General features: G+C 39.0%; 1 protein-coding gene across 1 annotated transcript in view; it reads left to right on the plus strand.

Moving 5' to 3' along the window:
• The first annotated feature begins 1,414 nt into the window (after positions 1 to 1,414).
• The window catches only part of SVEP1 (sushi, von Willebrand factor type A, EGF and pentraxin domain containing 1), a 117,127-nt gene continuing 95,416 nt past the window's right edge, over positions 1,415 to 23,125 (plus strand). Inside the window, exons 1-3 of the mRNA XM_054002732.1 lie at positions 1,415 to 1,933; positions 13,423 to 13,678; positions 14,856 to 15,032. Coding sequence (XP_053858707.1) covers positions 1,415 to 1,933; positions 13,423 to 13,678; positions 14,856 to 15,032 — 952 coding nt within the window. The remainder of the gene's footprint in view (positions 1,934 to 13,422; positions 13,679 to 14,855; positions 15,033 to 23,125) is intronic.

Genomic DNA, 23,125 nt, shown 5'->3' on the forward strand with positions numbered 1-23,125 from the left:
CTGTTACTTAGTCTCTTGTCACTTGCAGTGAAATTTGAGTATTGCTGGGAAGTCAAAAGGACAGTACTGGATCAATTTTCTACCAGCTAAAAGCCTCAATGTGTAAGGAATGTATAATTCAACCAAATGTAAATGTGGGGCTGAACTTGCAATTGCACCAATATACTGTGTATTCCATTGCACTGTGATATGTCAACAGAAGCAAACTCAAGAGGAGGAGTAGAAAATGTGTAAAAGAAGGAAATATCAACAAAAGGCCAAAAGTTGCAATCAACAGGTTTACATGGCTCATCTGTCCCAGGGAAATTTTTCTGAGAGAAAGTTACTCTTGGAAATGGAGTTGATTAAGGAGAAAACTGTTTAATTTGAAACCAATGGCTAAAATAAACCCCAGTTCTTGACTCATAATATTCTTGAGAATTAAATCTGTACTGAGATTGGTTGAAGGGTAGTGGGTTCTGAATTTGGCAGGAGGTCTCTTTATGAGTGTATCTCTCTTCTAAAGTGATTCACAGACAGCAAGACAGCACAGGACCTCTTCGGAGAAATGGCTTCTAATGTCACAGTTGGCAACCAGGAATTTTTCATAACATGCACAGTTTATCATCACTGTTGCTACATCAGTGTATATGTTTGCAAACACATGTTGATGTTGCAAACACACATGCAAGTGCTGTCCCTGTGTTTTATGCACACACCCTTGTGGACACTCACCCCACGTATCTGGACACCTCGCTGTCATCGCTGTGAGATGTACATAAATAAATATTGCTACATCTTGAAAGTTGAAAAACCGAATCCTCAGGCTGCTGAAGTGTGCCATTGAAACAAGAGAGGGAGACTGTGACAGAGCCAGAAGCGAGACCAGAGCATATGGACCCTTCAAACCTCCCAGCCGAAGGCACATCCTCCCCGCAAAACAAAGGGCTAAATTAACCACGATTAATTCACCAGTGTCAGTGTAAGCCCTCACTCCGTCCCCGCGAGTAGCAGCTCCAACCCGTGCGGCGAGGGAGCGGAGAAGGCGCTCCTCACTTTTCAGGGGCTCCTGCATTTCCGACCCCCTTCGCTTCTGCTCGGCGCTTTTCCAGCGACCGCCACCCACCCCGCTGTCGGGCTGGCCCCGCCAGCCCTGTGGGACCCATTGGGGCGGGACGGGGCGGCGGGAGGCGGGGAGGGACGGGGGGGAGAACGTTACCGAAAGGCGAGGAGGGGAAAACGGAGAGAGGGGCGTGCGAGGGGCAGCGCTTCAGCCGCGGGGAATTAAAGGGCGCGGATACCTACGAGGCACGGCGTGGAGGCCGGTAGGGAGACAGAGAGGCAGGCCGGACGCGTCTCCGAGTAGAGAAGAGGTGGGGCGTCAGCAGCTCTTCTCCCGCGGCTGCCGGCGTCTCCCTGCGCCCGCCGCCACGCCATGTGGCCCCTGGTGGCTCTCTGCTGCTGGTGGGGACTGTCGCTGTCCCTGTCGCCGTCGGCGCCGCAGGGCTGGGCGGGCAGCCAGCCGGGCGCCCTCCTCCGCGCCCCAACTTTCGCGTCGCCATCCCTGGAGGCGCCGCCGCTGCCCGACACGACGGAGAGCAAAGTGGAGAAGCTGGGGCGCGCCTTCAAGCGCCAGGTGCGGCGTCTGCGGGCGCGCAGCGGGCGACTGGAGCTGGTGTTCCTGGTGGACGAGTCGTCGAGCGTGGGTCCGGCCAACTTCCTCAGCGAGCTGCGCTTCGTCAAGAAGCTGCTCTCCGACTTCCCCGTGGTGCCCGCGGCCACGCGCGTCGCCATCGTCACCTTCTCCTCGCGCAGCAACGTGGTGCCACGCGTGGACTACATCTCGCGGCGGCGGCCGCAGCAGCACAAGTGCGCCCTGCTGGGACGCGAGATCCCCGCCATCGCCTACCGCGGCGGCGGCACCTACACCAAGGGGGCCTTTCAGCAGGCGGCGGTGAGACGGGGCGGCGGGCGGGGGCTGCGCGGAGTGCGCGGCTCCGCGGTGTGGGGGAATGCGCGGTCAGGGGTGCGGTGAGAGGAGCGAGCGGTGGTGCACCGTGAAGTGCAGCACCGGTGCGGTGCGGGGTGCGCAGTAGCAGGGCGAGGTCTCGGCATCGAGGGAAGGCGCGGCGATGCGAGTCGCGGTAGTGCGTGGGGTGCTGGGGTGCGATGGCTCGGCGTACGGTGCTGTGCTGTGCAGTGTGTGGTGTGGGAATGTGGTTCTCTGCGTTGTTCGAGGGTGTTCCGTGACAAGGGGTGTAGGGCTGTATGGTGGGGTGTGGAATGGTGTGGTGTGGCATGCAGAATAGTCTGGTCAGAGCAATTAGTCACTATCTTCCCGTCCTGTCTGCACCTACGACTCCCACGTTTGCTGCTGCCCTTGCAAACAAATGTGTGAAATTCGTTCTTTGTAGGGACATGGAGCCCGTGTCTCAATTACAGAAGTGATATGTATGAGTCAAGTCTGGCATCTGAAATGCCTGCCTCGTTTCATGGCAGCTGGACTTGAGTGCCTGCTAGCTGTCAGACCTACCTACGAACCGTTGCCAGGTGTCTGTTTTAATTGCTGATGACTTACAAAGGTCCCCTTAAGCTGCGTGCAGTATACCAATAAGTAGGGGCACGTCCCAGGAACATTTCCAGACACCGTAACATAATCACTTTTTGTGCTGTCATACAGACCCATCGCAGAAATTTGGTCTAGGCAGCCCCTGGACATGTATTGACACTTGGTCATACTTGGGGAGACTTCCCGGTTGATGGTTAAGGGACAGCCAGTCTACTCAGAAAGCTTTTTTTATGAGGCTAGGCCTGGTTCTTCCTTGTCATTTGGCCTCTGTGTTCAGAAACAATCACCAATCCAAGTCTCATTTGTGTTTTTTTAATTTTTTTTTTAAATCTAATTTCTGGTAGTGTCCTGTAGGAGAGCATTTGGGTGCACTTGTCTTGAAACACTTACACATTCTCATTTGGAGCTGAGGAGTGAAATTGCAAGAGGTGCATCACTGCTGGGCATATGAAATTGGTGGAGATTAGTCTCTTCACTTTTGGCAGGAGAAAGCAAGTTCACTTAAAATGTGCTCAGAGCTGCACATGCCAAACCTGCTTCAGGAAAACACATCCCTGTATTAGATCTTCCACTGTGAAGCCATGTTTCAATATATATCCATCCCAGGGGTGTTGTGTGAAAAAGTTAATGATACAAGTTAAAAATAACCATTAAAAACAAAATATAAGCTTAAGAAATACCATCTGTCGTCTTGATACGAAATCTTGACTAATGATATCTTTAAAGTGGAATAAACAAAAAATCCCTTCAGAAACCTACAATTTAGTTCCTTGAGCCCAGCTAAAGTTTGTGGCTGCAACAGCATGACTGTCATTTTACACTGTGTTCTTATAAGAATGTGGGAAGAAAAATATTCGCATGGTGACAGGGAAAATTAAGATAGAATGACAAGATTAAATTCCAGTCTGTTTACTAGTTCTTGGTTAAAGATACTGTACTGTGGTTTTCTTCTGTTTGATTTCTTCATGTCAGACAAATTAACATCTTCAGAGAATACTCTCCTTTCTAGACACTCTTCAGAAAATGACTGTTCTAAGTTTAAAATACTACTGTTGGAATATATCTAGAAAGTTTTTTAAGTATAATAAAACTGCTATTCCCTCTGAACTCTTAGACTGCTGCCTTATGTTTTTAACTGTCTTTTGGTACAACCGTGATTATTTATTCTTTCACTTTTCTAAAATATCTCTTTTTGATTTGTTCTTTTTCTTTTACACTTTAACTTGGCATTCCGTATACTTCTGACCAGAATTCTCTGCTACTTTTCCAAACTCAAAAGTATCTGCAAAGGATTACAAAGTCTCTGGGATTGTATCATTTATGTGTTATAGTAATAGAAAATAAAGGAAAGTGCACTGTTAGAATAAACCTAGTGCTTGAATCATCATGTAACACTGTTCTTTGGTAGGTCCCGAAGTCATTAATTCACATCTCTGACAGTTCCACTGAAACCACAGAGGCAGAGAGATAAGTGAATTCTGCAAGGTCATCAGGCCAGTTAGTGTCTGACCTGGGAATATGAGTGAACAGGAGCAAGATTTACATAGCAGTAGCTGTCTCAGAACCTGTGGAGCAAAACATGATCCTAAAAGCAGACCTGTGCAGTTTGACAAGCTGTTGCAACAACCACACAACGTCCATCTTCTTTGAAAACATAAGAGAGTTCTCCTTAACTCTGCAGCTTTGCATCCTCTCCAAAAGTACTTTGCAGACAAGTTTATTGCAGAGTTTCTGTGTTTTGTCAAAGCTGTCCTTACTAACTTTTGCCATGTAGACCACACTTCGGCATTCCTACCCCACCTATTAAAGATAAATTCGATGTGATTCACGGAAGTATGCTGAATATACCACAAGAGACAGTGGCAAGAGTCAGAATCCTGATGAGAATGGCTGAACTTCTATTCATGTTTGGGTTTGCCATCCTGTTTGTGATTTCGTGCCATGCTTGAGCTAGCAAGTGCTCATTTTTTGGAGTCTTTCTTTTAAGGCACATGCAAACAGTCTTAGAAAGGGGAAGAAACTGAGCTCATTAATTCAAAACTCTTTGGCTTCAGTTTTTCACAGCATAAGTTGGTGGGACGGCACAAACTACATGCAGCTTATGTTAAGCAGATTGCTTATTGCATTATGGAAAGCTACAGAGCTGTTGTGACAGCAAGAAAGAACCAAAGCAGAATTGAAAATACAAACAGGTTAAAGCAAGTGTTGCTCCTGATGCTTAAGGAATGCAACTAAAGCCAAAAGATCTCAGATGTGAAAAGTGTTAAAACACCTGTTGGCAACTGTATTGAAGCTTCTGATCCTGAGAAATAACCACTGCTAACAGCACCCATTATGTTTTGTAGGAGGGATGTGCATTTGTTACCAGATGGATTTTGAAATAGAACTGAGGGGTCATCAGGCAATGATGGAAGTTTAATAGGCTCTTGTTTTAGCAGCTGAGCGTCACAGTTGCATATATGCCAGCATTGGTGTGCTGTTTTTATTGATGGACAGTTTAAACATCCTGAACCTGCATTGGTTTTGGTGGTCTAAAAAAAAAAAGACAAAAATAAAAATTATTTAAACTATTCCATGTGGCAATGTGTTGATAAAATTATATCTTCTAAAAAGAAGATAGTCTTATTTCTGTCTTTCAGTGGAAGTAAAATGGGAACAATTTATCTTCGTAATTGAAGTGGAAGTTGTAGGTGTGCACTACTATTAAGCAGAAGTCAGAGATAGTACTCAGACAGGCTCAGACAAGTCAATTGTAAAAAATCTGGCAAAGCAGTAGCTGAGGGAGCCTTTGGGACTTCTGTGTTATAAAAATAATTGTTGCATTAAAAAGGTGATCTTTTTTGGTTTTGTAATTCATCCTCACTCCATTGAAGTCAGTATAGATATAGGTATATGCAAGTGGAAGGTTTGTCACCTACAAAGTAAGGTTACACATTTTCTGAGAATCTGGTCTTTGAAATCTGGTGTTTGTATCTAATGTGATTTTGGGGGAGCATGACAAATGTCCAACCAGAATGTCAAATCCCATGCACTGTGTTATAGTTAATAAACATTAAAAAAAAGTCCTCCAAAAGAATGTAAGCACATATCAGTTTAGGATATACAGTTCTAATGCTTATTTAATGCTTGTTTAAATAAGTAGTGGTAGCGATGGCTTTGTTTCTTCTGTATGACAAAAGCACAAAAGTACAAGATGCAGGATTGTTACCCACTAGGAAAATTAGCTTTTATTTTCAATGCATTTTCAGATTCAGAATCTCATTTTCAAATTAATGAAGCTAAAGAACTAAGAATCTTTTCTTACCATGTACTTGATTACATTTTTTTAATTTGAAAAAAAAGTAGTGCCCTCTCACTGAGAAGATGAACATACAGAATCAAGTATATCATCTGGTTATCAAGCATTTGTTTGTGGATTTTTATTCCTATGTTCTCTGCAAAATCTGCAGCTAATAATGAGAGAGTAGAGATTCTAAGTTATCATTGGCATCATGCTCTAAATATCTGATGATGGCTTAGGTCAACTAGAGCTAACTGACTGGTTGACAGTGTTGGGCCTTTCTGAGTTTTGACATGGCTTTGGAAGTCTGTGTTGGAGATATGGTGGTAAAAAAATCAAAGTGGACTCGGTTTACCTCTGTGGCCACCTTTGCAATTGCAGAGCTGGTAGTTAGGGATTACCAAAGTAGCATTCCTGTCAACCATCACTGGTGTCAGCTCTAAATCAGCAGTTTTAATCAGTGTGGTGTTGTGAAGAGTACTGGTCCTGCATACTCCAACTTTGCATGGGGATTGTTCACAAGATTAATAAGGTAGGGTCAGAGGCAAGATACACATCTGCACATTGTTCATTGCCCTTAGACCAAGCCTGAAATATACCTATCTTTAGAAGTTACTAAGTAGTTAATTTTTCTCTGACCTTTTGGTTGGGACCAGCAAAAAGTGCTCTGCTTAGCATAATATCTGTGGCTGCCTAATCAGGATTAATGCTTTCTTTAGCTGAAAACCTGTTCTTTGGAATTCTTCTGCTTATGTTCACAAAATTGTGTCTTGCCTTTTGGTCTAATCAGAAGCATGTCATTTGGAAGCCTGGTGTAGATATTGCTGCACAAAATAAAACAAATCTTGGGAATGTAATATCTGAACCAACAATACAATGAATGGAATATTTCACCACTATGGTATCTGGATGAAATCATCCTAAATGTTTCAGGAGTAGGGATTCCTTTTCATGAGGAAACAATTTCTTGTTGTCATCTCAGAGCCTTTTTTGGAAGGATCTGACAATAAGACCCTTCTGATCCCCAGTCCTTAAAAGTTATGACCCTCATAGACAAATCAATCTTATCATATGCTTTACTTCAGAGATACAAAGACAAACCAAAAAAGCTGCTAAGTGATTTGTTCTGAGAGAAGGAATAAATCCACAGCATTAAAATTTTGAGGAAGTCAGGACAAATTAAATTGGTTCATTTTTAATTAATTTCCTAAGCTTTCGAGAGACCTTTACAGCAAAATACATCATATTTAGTTCCTGACATAAGCCTCAGTATTAAACTTCTGAATGTTTATTTTGCATGTTCTGTGATACATATTTTACACTTTGTCCCCCAGTTCCATGTGCTAGTGGAATCTGTGAGTCAGATTTTGCAGGTGAGGCCACATGTTTGTGATGCTAAGAATTTTCTGACTTTTCTAGGTGCAGAAATTAAAGCACTATTGCTTTTAGCAACAGGTTCTTTGTAGGACCCGCACCCTCCTTAAATTTTGGAACTGCTTCCTTCTCTATGACATTAGCACAATCCAAAACAAAAGCTCTTGTTAAAATTATAATACTCCCTCTGGTTCAAGGTCTCGCTGGCAGCCTCAACCAGGAAGTTGAAGAGCCTCCTTGAATGTAAGCAGCAGTCTATAAAGAGCTTTAACTTTCAGAGCCGTGGTGCTCTGCTAAGCATGGGTGGTATGAACAGTTAAGCAGAGATGGGTTTGTCTCCCATACACTCCCCCACACCCAGTTGGTCTGGGACATCTCTAATCAGTGATAACTTTGGGTTAGTGTTGCTCAATTCTAGCAGCTCTGGAGAGAAAAGAAAAAAAAAAAAAGTATTCAGATGGTAATTGAGCAGTGACAGCTGGCAGTAGATGGGCCAGGTCATGAATTGTGTTAGTCCTTTTGGAATTAATTATTCAGTTCAGCTTTTATTCTTTTCCCCTGCATATTTAAAGTAATAAATGTTTAAAGTAAACACAAAAGAAACAAATATTTGGCAGATGTACTAGTCAATAGTGATGCAATTGCTTGGTCTGAAAATACACATAAATCTGTTACGTATTTAGTAAAATATTTTTGAGTCCCTATTTTTATTATTAGAAGAATATACTTATATACTATATTTTGCATACATATTAATAGATTTTCCCAGGAAAAAACTATGCATATGATAATAATTTTAGCAAAGTCATTACCTTACATTCCCTTCCTTCTGTGCATGCTTTCTGTCTTGGGAGACTGGTGATCCCTGGTGGTGGGCAACCCCAAAGTCGTACCTGATTGCCTGGTGAACTGGTAAAAGCTTGCACAATTGGGCTGGTTGCTTTCCAGATCTTCTTCCTATAGAATCATCGTTGTGTGGTTCCATAGGTCAGTGGTTTTTGAAGAATATGCACTTACCGGGTGCAAACAATTCTTCACCTGGCAACAGTTTCATGATGAAGGGGAAGTGTATTTGTTACCCTCCAGCTTTGCATTATTCTTGGGAGATGACCAGATTCCTCAGGATTGCTCTGGATTCAGTGATAAGATGTCTCAGATTCACCAAAACTATGTTTGATCATAGTACTGGTTTGGTTTTGTTTTTTTTTTTTTTCTTTATAGAATATTTATTTATGTAAAATCTCCTGTCAGATTTGGACATTTTTATCTGTGGGAAAGGTGAAAGCAAAGAAACCTTGGAACAGAAGCTGAGCTTGGCAATTTCCCTTTGTGAATGAAATACCGATCTGCTTCTGGGGCCACCTATGATAAATTAGGATGTACTGTTTTAATATTCTTATGAGTATATGGACCAAATCTATGCAGTGTTTTTTGTAATAAATTAACATTTACTCATTTTAATATAAGCTTAACAACAAATATATTATAGATAGTTAAATTAATTCTACAATATTATAAAATGGAAATTATTTCTTTTATATTGAATAAGTGATCATCTAGGAAAAAGAATAATTTCATTCTATTCAGAACTCATGGCCTAGTGTGTATGTTTTATGTCATTCCTAATGTGAAAAGTAATCCAATGTAAGTGGTCTTTTGAGGTAGCAGAGCTGAATGGCTCTCTGGTGGAAAGCTTTCTGGTTTGCTTCTGAGATGCAGTAGTGGTTCTTCCTGATCTATAAGAAATAACTTTTGCTTTGTAGTGGTTTTTCTGCAAAGTGAATGTTGGATAATGTTATTTTGAGGGTTAGGTTCCAACTTAAGCATTTTAAGGCAAGCTTCTCCTGAGGCTCTATGATGTTTTTGGAGGCTTGGTCTGTAAAGTGAGAGAGAGTAGCCCATTTCAACTTGTTTCCCCTCTAGATAGATATATTAATATTCAATTCTGTATGATCAGAATCTTCTTTAAAATCAAAAGAGAGAGTAAGGATGGGAATCAGGCCCAAGATAATATGTTTATGGATTACATGCAAAAGATGTAGTTGAGACAGTAACAAGGAACCTTTGACAACATCATTGCTGTGGCTGTCAAGTGGCTGAAGAAGTCTTTGCCCTTCAATACTGCTCATCTCCTAATTTTGTATTACAAACTCCTTGTTAATGTTAAAAATGCAGAAGTTAGAATTTAACTGGTTTTGTGACTGTACTGATAGGATTTAGTTTTCCACTACAGTAGTGACTTTCTAGAGGAGAATTTTGTATGATAACTCTTTCGTTGCACAAGACTTCATTTTTTAATTCTAAGGACTTTTATTGGCACAAAACATTGGTTAGATTGCCAGATATTTGTACACACCAAACAGTCACTGAACACAATACAGATGGTAATAACTTTTTGCTAATGTGAAAAGAATGTTTTATTTAAAATCTGGAAAGATTACTGAAACTGACTGATCTACTACTCCTCTGAAGGAAGTGTAGACAAGAAACTAGTTTGAAATAGTAAAAGACTAGGTATTTCTAGTGGCCCCATGAATTTCTATTCAATCATCAATAGCACTAGTTGTTTTGTTTGTACTTATCCGCTATTAATTTATAGTAGTGACCGAATTGACTAAATTCTCAATTTAACAGGCCATTCAGCCCTGTAATTTGAGTTATGGCTGGTGCTTAGTTTCATTTGATGGTAAAATCAGAAGCAGATGTGGATATTTGTGTCAAAGAAACAGATCCTCAGGATCCTCAGTGCTTAAACTTACTAGTACTATTTAGAGGGCATTTAAACTGTATTTATTGAAGAACCTAAGAATTTATGAAGGGACTTCGAAGCCTTGTCATGAAAAAAAAGTCAACTTTATGTAGATACAGTCCATGAAGTTGACAGGGACTGATGAACGATCTTTGTGTGTATGTACAAGTTTAGGGGTTAAACAGGTTTAGGGGTTGAACAAACATTTTGAAATATATGAACTTTCTGTTCGGAGAAAAAAACAGCTTTCAAAACAGCTTTCTGGAGAGGGAAGGAGAGAGAGGTTTCTCAGAATAGAGGGATGTAAGTCAGGGTTAGCGAAAACAAAAATTTTGTGAAATGCTGCACAAATATTGCAGAGTGGAGGAATGGGTACTGATACCTGGATTGTCAGCAGCTCTGACAGGATGGTGGCCTGTCCTCTTGTCCTCACTAAAAGAAACAAAATACTAAGTGGAACAACGGACATACACAAATTATTTCAAAATAGACTTTTGTCTTCTCTCCCACCTCTTCCTTGCCCCCCTCCATGTTGAATGTTTCTTTCCCTCCCTTGTTGTTTTCCTCTGTTTTTATACAGCAGGGATTCTGTGTCTAGAGTTACAGCTGCAAGACATGAGGGCCAAGCTGGTCAGTTGCTTTGTTTTGTTTTGATTTCTAGGGGCAATATGTAGCAATCTTGTCTGTTTATCTGTCTGTTTCTCTACTCAGATTCCCTAGTGCCTGAATATTCAAATCTTCTGGGTAGCAGGAAGATATCTTCATGCTCTCTTACCTGTTGGTTCAATTCATGTCTGTGTGACTGAAGTGCTGTCTTTAAGACGCAGTTGCCCTTTGAAATGCAGAGGACAGAAAAGATACTGGCTCTTGCCTTATCTGAGGGTTGTGTAGCTAAGGCACATTTTTCCCTCAAAAATAATAATTTGCTCCTCAAAGATGGTCTTTTACTGATGCTTTCCTCTTACTCAAACACACATCTTTTAAAAGGTTTTGCTAAGCAATTTTTCATGGGACCAGAAACTTTCTTGATTACATGAAAAGTCATAGAGGGTTTGTGTTTCAGAGCTTTCAGAGGGCATTTGTAGCAGTCTAATTTTGTAAAACAAAAATTCCTGCTTATTTGTTAGTCAGAATTAAATAGTCCTAAGATATCTGTAGTCCTGTCTAGACTACTGGGGCTCAAGCTCAAGTTCACTGGCCATGCAGACAGACTATGTCTCTGTGTTTAAGGAAAACACAGAAGTTTGGTTGCTGCTGATTATGATCATTAATTGCTGGAGAATCAGGGCAATGTGGAATGCTGTCCACTACCTTCATCCGCAAAGTGTGTTTTGCCATCCTTCCAAAATTAAACTTTGTTCCCCCTTCTGTACAGATTATACCACAATCACGAGTTGAAATAATATTCTGCTAGAGCAATCTGCCTGTAGGTGGTATCTTCAGAGAATTGCACTGGCAATCTCCATTATGTCTCCTAACCCTGTGTAAGTTGTGATTTCTTCCTCAGTTACACACATTCCACAACTTGCATGTATTTGGGGCATATTTTTCCACCTTTATTATCTGATTTGCAGATTGAAAGTTCTTTTTTCAAGGCTCAGAGATGCTACAGTTGCCAAAACCAAGTGAGTATGGATGGAACATATGTTTTCCTTGTCTTGTTTTTCAAGAAAGGGCCATTTTAATTGAAATAGCTTTAGACAAACATCCTGGGTTGAGAATATCAGCCTGAATACTTAAGAAGTTGGATAGAAGTTTAAGTTGTTTATAGTCTGCTTTAAAATAGCACAGTTAAAGGTAAATATGTTAATTATAGATGTTAATTATAGATAACGTTACCATCTCTGCTTGCAGTCACTTGTATTAGAGTGTCAGTTTCAGAATGCATTTTGAAATTAGGCATTTGTACATTTTTCCTACTGTTTGCCTACATGTTGTCTTGTCTTTTTCTTCCTGATTCTTTTCATTCTAGTTTCCCACTTCATTCTGTTTTCCCACTTCATTCTGATTTTCCACTTGTAATTTAAGCAATATGAGGAACAATAAGTTTGATTTGTGAAGGGTATTTTTGACTGCAAGAGAATCTGGTTTCACTCCCTTTGGGTTTTGCAAACAAGTAGTAATAAAATCAAGCCAAACAGCAAAATATTGCTTGGCAGTCTCTCAGACCACAGTGCCAATGGTATGTGCTTTGATTTATGGTGTGTGTGCTTATTTTTTCATAGTATCTACCTGAAATCAGAGAACTAACAAATCAAAATCCAATTGTCCTAAAATGTGGCCTGGCTTACTGAGAAGGGGTTTAAAAACTCTGCAGGTTATTTAGGCTGGCCTAGCTAATAAGCTTTTGGATGAGCTGAAAGGCAGATGATTTTACTTTGTAAGACTTACATAAAGATTTTGTAATAAAACAGCTCAGCTTGGTTGATCTCTGGTTTTGGAATTTGTGCTTGTTAAGAGTGTCTTAATCACATTTACCTACTTGTCGTACAATGGTATGTCTTTTGGAGTATCATTCAAAGGTCTATTAAATGTGGTCTTTTGCATTAATTGTAGCATGGTACAATCTATTATTGAAATAAACATGGTCATAATATGCCTGCTTCCAAATTGGAAGTCTGCATTTAATTCTTTCTATGTAAGTTCCCAGAAGATGGAGAAAATATATCTTCACAATCCCCTGCTTTAGGGTTGTGGACAGCACCTGGCCACAATTAGGAAGACTAGTGCATTGTCAGACTGGAAGACTAAAATGGGCAGGAATCTGTGGGGCATATTCTCATTCAGGCAGTTCTGAGCAGTATCATACATGCTTTGTGTGAAGTACTAGGAAGAGTGAGCAGCAGAGTAGAAGGAACTACAGGCATTTTTGAGGCCACGATGAACAATCTAAAGTGATCTTGGCAAACTGTTGTAAGGGAGGAAAGCATCATTCAACAGGGACAAATAGGGAAGTTTATGCAAGGTTTAAAATAACCAACAGTCCAAGTACTTGTTAGGAGAAGCCTTACAGTAAATCAGCAGTAGGGTTTATAGTTTAGTGGATCAAAACATAATATCACATTAAAATATGTTAGATTGTATTTTGGGTCTCACACTAGATTTTCAGTGTTTGTAGTACCTATTTAAACTTCAGTCTAAACAAAGTCACTTAAGCTCTGGTCAGAATCATTGTGAATCTGATGCATGGGTGACTTAATCAATCAGCATGACAAGTGTCTTATTTCTTATCCTGTCATGATTTCTGTGCTTCTGTAAACTGTGACTGCCTAAAGTGTGACTCGGTGGTTGGCCTCGTTCAACCACAGGCTCTACACGCTGATGTTTGACTTTCGTTCTGGTGGGTGATCTTGCAAAGGCCTTATTAGCTGTATAATTCAAATGAAAGGAGTTACATAATGGAGGAGGTAGTGTACTGATCAACCACTGTTAACCTTTCACTGAGGTGTGCAATTTCATTTTCTCTTCCAGCAAATATTACGGCATGCCCGTGGAAATGCTACAAAAGTGATATTTCTCATTACTGATGGCTATTCCAATGGGGGAGACCCAAGACCCATTGCAGCATCCTTGCGTGAACTTGGAGTGGAGATCTTCACCTTTGGCATATGGCAGGGGAATATCCGAGAACTGAATGATATGGCATCCTACCCAAAAGAAGATCACTGTTATCTTCTTCACAGTTTTACTGAGTTTGAAGCTCTGGCACGCAGAGCTCTTCATGAAGGTATTCCTGTCCTAACCTCAAAAATCTACAGGGAGAAGAGAGGTCTGAATAGAAAGCTCTCCAGTACTGTCTTGCATTTACACTTCATGTAGTGTTGATTCCTTTTTATTTTTCTTATACTTTCTAGCAGAGGTGTTTCTCCCTCAATTAAAAGGATGAACTTTATTTGGCTTAACTCATCACCAAGAGGATGTGAGAAAAATTCTCCTCACTGATGTGTATACATATTTACATACATTCAGCTCTTCATTTTGTCTGTGAAGAGCAGACTGTGATCTTGGCCTAATGTATCTTGTGCTTGAATGGGTGAACCTTGTAGCTGGGTACAAGAGGCACCTAGTGTACACTTTAGAACTAGACTTTATGCCTTTTAAGGTGTCTCACACAGCAACAACAGCCTGTTCAGAACCAATCTAGATCCCTCTGTGTAAGAGTAAGTACAGTTTGTGTTTATGACCTTATACACACAGTAAAAGAGGAAGAGGTGGAAAGAGAGTTTGGTCTGTGATTCCTCTTTTAATCTGCTATATCCTAAAATGAAAGTTCTTTCTGAAATATAGGGTCAGTTTAGACAAGCAAGTGAGAACTCATGACTAAACATTTGTTTGCCAATGCTGCTTGATTGAGGCTTAGAACAGGCATCAGACTAGCCATCTGAATTTATTTGCTATAATTTTTAAAAACATGCTACTTTAAATAACAATGTAAAATATGGTTTTCTGCTGCTTTGTTGTCAACCTGTTTGTTCCTGGTAAAGTTGGATTGGTCTATGTGAATGTGATGAAGTTTTTTAGTTCATAATATGACCAAATGGTTTTATGTGCCATGACCAAATGTTCTTCTGATGCCAAATATGGCATCCACCAAAGCTGGGAAAAGCTGTCTCAACAGCTTCTGTTGGGAGTGAGACTGCATTCTGGCAGTGTTAGACTCAAATGAGGAGAAAACCTGAGTGCACCATGGATTTCAGGGAGCCCTTTTCTGGAATAAGGACACCAATTTTTTGCATGTTGAGCATAGCAAGGCTCTGCTTCATACTGCCATCTCTCTTACTTAGAACTGGAGCCCAGGGTTTTTAACAAATGTTTCACTGATGGTATAATGTGAGACTGTGGCATTACTTTTGGTTTTCTGAGGGGTTTTTTAATTCGTTGTTAATAAATTGATACTATTTCAGATCTGCCCTCTGGCAGCTATATCGAAGAAGATATATCGTATTGTTCATATCTCTGCGAGGCAAATGAAAACTGCTGTGACATCATGGCAAGCTGTAAATGTGGCACTCACACTGGCCAGTTTGAATGTATCTGTGAAAAAGGATACTATGGGAAAGGACTACAACATGAGTGTACAGGTGAGTCTCATGTCTCAGTATTTGGGTTTCTCTGCATGCTCTGAATGCATGGCTAATCTATCTGAGAGCTGAAAAGATCTTTTTGGGATTATGGCTATGAACCTGGATCAGAATGCATCCAAGGCTGCTGGAAAACTCTCTGGCTGAAGACGTAGAATAGCTCTAGCAGTAAAATTCAGCTCATACCTTGTTTTCAGCAATAGCTCAAAGAGATGCACAGAAAAGAGGTAAGAATAGGGCAAATGTTCTGACAAAGTAAAACTTTCCTAAAACACAGCTCACTGGAAATTTGTGACTATGAGTTTACCAAGTCTGAGGTAATTCCTTTTATTCTCAAGTGCTCATAGTACATTTTTCCCTCATGAGTTTTGCTGATCACATTTTGAGCTTCGATAAACACTCCTGTTTGGAGAGGGGTTATATATGTGAATCTTTGCAGGATAAATTCTGGGTGAAACTTACAATCATGGAAATGTGTTTTAATTCTCCCATGATGACTTCCAATTACCATAGAGGAAGAAAACATTTGAATCGCTAAACAGAGACTCGTCATTGTGACATTTTGCTAATACTGGTTTTGTTACTACTTTTTGGACAAGCCCTTTTACTTGTATGCATTCAAAGTATGGTTAAAAAACAACAGTTTACGCTTCTTTACAGAAGTTGATCTGTGAAGTTGTATTACACTCCCTGCCAATTATCACATTGCAATTCTCCTTTGTGCCTCTGGAATACCTTTCCTTTTTTCAGTATGTAACCAGGAATTCATTGAGTTTTGAAAGCACCATGAGTATGCAGTTAGGAATCTATATCAGCACTGGCACAATGGATCACAATTGTATTTTATGTAAGTGGTTGCAGCTCCCTTTTGTGCTCGATGAACTCTAAACAAATATGCTATTCCATTTCACTTATTTTCAGTTCTAATACTAATGTATTTAAGACAAAACCACATTTTCATCATATTTTTCCTTTTGTCATAAATTAATTTTTTCCTTCACTTTGAGTGCCATAGTAAGATACTGAACAAAATACATACAACATTTCTGCTTTATCAGTAGTTTATGTCATTAAATATTGTTTTGAGCTATTCCTAAAGAGAACAGGACTATCATTTTAGAGTTGCCCTTTCTTCATGAAAGGGTCTTTTTTCAGGGTAAGCATACCTTTCAAGTGCCATGAAAAATTGTGAAAGTCAGATTTCTTAAAATGGGAACTTTGCAGCTGCAGATTAAAGTTTCATTTTTGCTTCCTTGGTAGGTGCTTCTGAAATAAATTTGTGGAAGGGTCATGTATTAGATACGCTGCAAGTAAGCTGATGATTGCAGCCATCTGCTGTGTATGTGATGATAGTTGAAGTTGCATACATGTATTTTAGGGAGAATTTGACCTAAGTAACTCAAACCTTTTCTTTGTGTATGCTCTGTTCAACTCTTGTATTTTTCAAGAAGGACAGAAAAATGAAAGACAATATGTGTTCTTTAAAGGAATAAGAGCGTATTCTGAAATCTTTTATTCTGAAAAAGGATTCTAGCCTTTTTTTAACATTTCACATTTGAGCATAGCTGTGGATTTGTAAAGCATAAGGAATCTTAAGAATGCATTTTAACTTTTCCTTACTCTATAATGTGCAGGAGGATTTGTGGCAAGTTTACAGTGATAGAACTTCAATTTCAGTTGGACTATTTTTAGGAATTTTTTGGCAAAACTTGGAAGATACTCCACTAGCCTATGTTTCCCTAATACAGTAAGGCTTTTTTTAAAAGAATTTTAATTAAGAGGGAAATTGCTTTTCTGTGTAGCATCTGTTAGTTTTGCTATTGTGTTTATTTTCTGTGATTATTTTCTGTATTCTCTGCTTTTCATTATACAGCCTTACTGTTGTTTATGGTTTTAAATGTGAAGCATCAGAATAACACGTAAAAATCCTTACAGTTTTTTACTTTCATAATTACCAGGAAACACCCTAGAAATCTTCTGTAAAATAAAATAGGAGCCACGTGCTTTGTGCTGAAAAGCAGAAATTCAGTGTCCCACTCCTGTTCTTTGTAGTATTGTTGATGGTGTGCCACTAAAGGAAGTACAGACTGACTGTTCTCTGCTTTAAAAAGCAAACCAAACACTGGCCCACACTTGGGAACTTCATGTGGCCAGATATGTGTGATATCTATGATAACTGGCAAAGGAAGGGAGTGAGAGTTAAAACAGAGGCAGGACTGTAACCAGTACCCGAGTATTGCAGAGTACATGAGCACCTCCTCTTCAGTAACTCTTTACTTTTTCTTCTCCTTCTTTTCCTTTATTACAAATATTGAGGTTCTAACTAGAGATAACAAAAAAAAAATAAAACCGCAGAGGGCAGCAAAAATAAATCTTGTGATTTTTCATTGGGACTCTTTCTTCCATTTAATCAATAAATGATGAGTTCTTTAAATCAACTGCACCTTTCATAGGAGAGTAAGAAAAAGGTTCAGATCTCCACTGGTATCTTCTTCTCTCTCTTACAGGATTAGAATATATGTCTTTGACATGCCATTTTCACAATTTTTTTGAGTAAGACTCTCCTTGGAAAGTTCTGTTTTAGGTGGTCTCTTGGGTTGGATGACATTCTAGGTTCAAGATGATGCAACTGAAGATAGTACCCATCATATTCACCTCATCAGTTACTCCTAAGCACAGCCACAGTTATTGGGGAGGTTAGGACACTGTTCTCTTACAACCACTAGTTTCTTTTGTCTAACATGTAGACCCCATTTTTTGCAGACCATGGTATCCATAAAGATGATGCGCAGCTCACAGGGCAGAATAAATAACTTAATTCCTTGTTCTCTAGGCTGGTTATTCATTCTTTTGTTTATATTTAGCTCACTGTTTGGGTATAATTATTGAATTCCACCATCTGCATGAATATTTAATAGCTTGCCTAGGCTTTTATTTAGGAATGCAGCATATCAGTAATCATATGCACAGCTACTAGGGCAGCAGTCTTGGCTTCAAAACACCACATGGATTAGATTTGTAAAGAGCCTTTTCAATGAAACATGAAAACATGTGAAAACTTCACTTTTTTTTTTTTTTTTTTTTTTTTTTTTTTTTTTTTTTTTTTTTTTTTTTAATTTATATTTAAATATAAATTCAGAACACATTACTGAAAAGACTTTAAACTGAGGGTATATCAGTCCAGCAAGGGAGGGAGGATTTTCTTGGACTGTGGACCTAATTTTCATCCGAGCATTTTTTCCATGAGATTTTCTGGATTGTTCCTGTTGAGAATGCAAAACCAAACCTGATGTTCATAAATGAGATAGCTTTCTAGTTAGAAAAGAAACTTTTGAGTTTTATATACCACTAGCAGTTCTTTCCTTAGTCACACAGGAAGAACATTAATTTTCTTCTTTCCTTAGTCATACAGGAAGAACATTAATTCCAGTGGTGAGTCCAATCATCTAGTCAAAGTAAATATTTCTCCTGCCATGCTGTCTTCTTCCTCCCTTCCTTTTGATAGGAGCTTCCACTCCGCAGAAGCTGAATCACCCTTTCTCATTATTTCTCTATGGGAGGTATTTCTTCAGCCACCCTGGAGGACTTACTGACTAAATGAAGCTTTGCCAACCATCCTGGGACTTGACAGATGGTACTTGGAAATCTTCAGTAAGTTTTCGAGGTTCCTCCAAGTCCCAAGGTTTCCAGAGTTAACAACACATACAACAACATATGCTGTACTCTTCAGTGGGTGCCTGCCATGGATGTGGAGGAGAGCCACCACTCTGAGATTCTGACATACAGAGAGGGAAAAGAAAGCAAGAAAGGAAGTGTGAAAAAGAAGGTAGAAAATGTCTTCAAGCATAGTAAGATCTTGAGCTAAATTTTCCTGATTAATCTGAAGGTTTGAATTAGTTCATGGAACTGCAGATTTTCAAGCCCTTAGAACTAATTTTCTTGCTGTCTCACAAAGCAGTGCTATTTTATGCTTTCGTTCATTGATTCTGCATCTTAAAACTGAGTGGGAGTTTGTTTTGATTCCTCTCTCCTTCTTTGCTTTTAATTTCTAAATCAGAAAAGTACTCTAGATTTCTAACTCAGCTGTCACTAAAAAAGGGCTCCTTTCAATGCAGCCATTGAAAACTGACAAATTGAAAAAGGGACATTGCTTGGAAGAAAGTGTCAAATGGCTGCTAGTGTGGTATTTTGTGTCACATAACCCTGCAGATCTTGATATACCAAAACAAGAAAGCTAATAAAAATTTTACATCAGATGATTTCAAATAGCTTGGATTACAGCTGTGCAAGGAATTTGGAATGTATGTGCTTAATAAAGCAAGAATGAAATGCTTTCAAAACCTGAACAGTTTGGAAAGACTTAGGAGTTAGACTCACCTGCTGTAGAGAGAGAAAAGCCTTACTGGAGAGACCTTTCTCTGTAAACAACATCTGTAAACCTGTGATTCACTCCTTTTACTGAACAGCTCTTTAATCATGATCCCATTTCTGTAACACTATGGGGGATGAGATGCATTTGTTTACTTCATTATTTGTAATTTAGTTTTCTTTTGTTACACAGTGACTTTCAATCTGGCATAATACACAGATGTTCTATTGTGAATATGCTGTGTCAAAATGCCTGGCTGTCATGAGGAGGGAACTAAACCAAGAGGAAGGATGCAAAATGCCTGTAACTAAGTAATGCTGAATTGATGCCTAATTAATACTGGCAAAAATATTCCTTGCTGCCATTCTGTGTATTTTTTTTTTCCTGTTTCTTATAAATCTTGTGACTGTTTATGGGTAAGAGTTTCAGGAAACATCGTGATGGTTAAATACAAAAGAAATGTAAATGTGTTTTTCTACTGAGGGTAGCATAACATCATGATGGATGAGTACAGGAGAAATATAAACCAGTTTTCCAGCAGTTTTCCACTGAGAGTACTGGAAGACAGGTGGATGAGAAAGGTGGATATAAAAAACAAATGCTATGGACATGGCTATGGAAGTTTAGCAGGTTAATTATCTTTTAAAAAGTCTTTTTAAGTCTTAAAACAATAATGTAAAGAATTAATAATTGTTGTTTTTGTGAAAACTGAAGAAAATGGCTTTTACAAGTGTTTTGTGTGCAAAATAAATACATCCAGAAGCATGCAGACATGCTACTCCAGATTTTTTACATTTAAATCTGCTTTCTTAAAAAAAATCTGCTTTCTTGAAAAATAGGCCCATGAAGCCCAGTATTGGGTGCTTTGCTTCTGGAAATTAGGTAGTGGTCCTCCTACCTATTGCTATAGAAAGCAAAGCAAAGCTGATGGAAGAACTTAATTGGATGCTGCAAGAGTTTTTGAAATGTAGCAGACAGTAGAGATAAATCCCTTTGGTTTGAAAATTTCAAAGTATATTGTCAACATATTCTTCATCTCAGGAGAGGCTTTTGATTGGGTTTTTGGTTTTTTTGTTTTGTATGAATGATTGATAGAGATGAAGATTGCTGCATGATCTTAAGGTAGCTTTGCTGTTATTTTACATGACTTTTGACCAAAGCAGTTTGTTGCCCACCTGTACAACCTGCTTTATGAAGATGAGGCATTTCTGGCATTGAATTTAAATCCAGATTTAGTCCATCAGATAAACTCTTTAACAAACAATAAAGTCAGACATTGAGCTATCAATTAAAAAAAAAAGAAAAACACCACCAAAATGTGAGTTTTAACATCTAACCCCAGGGGCTTTGCCTGCAAAATTGTAAAAAAAAAAAAAAAAAAAAGGAGGTTTTCTTAATCAGTTTGGTACACATTTTTCAAATAAATAAATGGCACATGGAGCTGCTGGTGGGTTTTCACCATATCCATAGTTTCAACAAGCTGGTTGAAGTGGATAAGTGTATCTCCACTAGTATCAATGAGATCTGGATCAAGTCTTTGAAAGCGGGTGATTCTTTGCCTTGTGTATCAACTATATAAATCTTCTGTCCGAAAAGTAAAACTTGTAATTAACATGATAGCTAATATGGGTAAAATTGTTTCTATGGTATATTCTTTTTTCTAACTCTGTACCATGTAGCTTGTCTCCCGTGTATTTTAAACTCAATTGTGGCAGAAAAAGAAAACCCAGAAGCTAAAAAAAAACAAAACAAAATCAACAAAAAATTTTCTCTGCATTTCTGCACCATTCCTGACGAATTACTTTAACAAATGAAGTTGAAGGTAAAAATCCAGATTCAATTTTGACATATGCAGACCAGAAAAACAGAAGTGTAATTTTACACCTGTACAAAAACATCCATCCTTTCCATCTAGATGTTATCTGAGGCTTTAGAAAATAAGTCTCTATGCTAAATAAGGCTCTTTCCTATTAAGTCCAGAACTGCTTCTGCAATACATTTGTTGGAATATTAGAAAGTGATGTACAACTTACTCTTTTTTCCTTATCTTCAAAGTGACATGTCTTGGTCACCTCAGAATGTCAGGAAAATAAAGCCCCCAGAATATATGTGCAATTTGAGGAGAAAAAGACCAACCATTTGGAGGACTTGAGAGATGCAGAAACCATACTCTGATGAGAAATAAACATGACATAGAAATATTCTTCCGCTTTCTGTGTCAATCAAACTTAGGCTCTCTACAGATCCTGTCTCTATGTGTCCTTTGGCCACAAGGTAAACATTGCAGCAGTAATTCTATTAAAAAAGGTTAACAAAAGTGTAAGTACATTTAGTTAAATGACTGTAAAATCTTTAGTGTTAAGGCTGGGATTTGCCCTGAGGCTCTAGACTGGAGGAAAAGCAGTCTGTCTTACCTTCACTGAGATTGTGCATGGTTTGAAAACGTCGTTTTCAGTAGTGCAGTCCTGGTAGAAGTGGTAGTTTAAAAGTTTGCCCTGGACGTGCCGTGTTTAACTGCTTAAAATGTTCATCAGCCAGCTGTCACTCATTTTTAATCAGTTTGGGCTCAAACCATTTGACAAGGGCCTTTGATAAGACTTTAACTGGTCCTGTACATTTGAAAATCTATTTTAGGGTTGGGACTGGCATCATAGCAAGCACTTATTGGAATAGTTGTCCCCTGAAATCCTTAATGAAAAGTTATCTAGTGCAACATTCTTTGTTTACCTCTGTGGATCCCATAGTGTCATCTCACTTTCTCTGCCTTTTCAGAAACACATAGTCAGGATGTTTTTGTAGACATATTGTTCCTGAACTTGTGCCATCTCACAAATTAAAAGCAGACAACTTAGCATTCTATAAGCTTTTTACTAGCTTTTCTCTTAGAGAAGAAAATATTTAAATTAATGAAACAGTGCATCAAGGACAAAATTAGATAGCAGTATACAGCAAAGTGTTAATTTTTGACGTAAGAGAGGTTAAAAATTTGAAAAATTTGTTTTAGCTACCTACTTTGTTCCTGGTGGTTCTCCAGGGCTCTGAAGCTTCACATTTAACTACTTAAGTCATTCCTAGAAAGTACTTTCTGCTACAATTAACTTGCAAGTTTTAGTCTTAGTGCCTGTGAGGCTGTGCGTAAGTATCAGGATTTCTAGCATCATAAATTGCATAGGAAGTCTTGTCAAAGCTGATTACTTTAAATGGAATAGAGCACAGCACTCTTATTGTGACAAAATCAGGTGTCTCCTGTGTGTCTACATTTGGATTTTAATGGATTGTACATACTGTATTTGTCATGTGTCAAACAAATTTGACTCTTAGTTCCTGGAATCTGTTTCAAATTGAGATGGAGTATTTTCTCTTTTTTTTTAATCCTTCTCTTGATTGACTTATGCTGTGAAATTCATTCCTCCCAAGCCAGTGTACATTGCAAAGTGCTTTCCCTGTTAGAAAGAGTACTTTCAATATTTTAAACAAAATTATCTACTTCTCTCCCAATATGATTATATTGTGTATAAAGTGCAATTTGCAGCAATTGCAAATGTTCAGATGTGGTGACCTGTTACTTGCCTTGGTTTTGCTGAGATGGAGAAGAAAACATAGAAGCAAAAGTGCACAAAGCTCATCAGGTCATAACCCACATCTAAATAAGTCTTTTGTTTGCAGATTTTGACCTAAGCAAAGCCTTTCAAGGGATGTACCAAAAAGGCAATATAGAGGCTTC

Source organism: Vidua macroura, chromosome Z (genome assembly GCF_024509145.1).
Source record: "Vidua macroura isolate BioBank_ID:100142 chromosome Z, ASM2450914v1, whole genome shotgun sequence".
Taxonomy (NCBI): domain Eukaryota; kingdom Metazoa; phylum Chordata; class Aves; order Passeriformes; family Viduidae; genus Vidua; species Vidua macroura.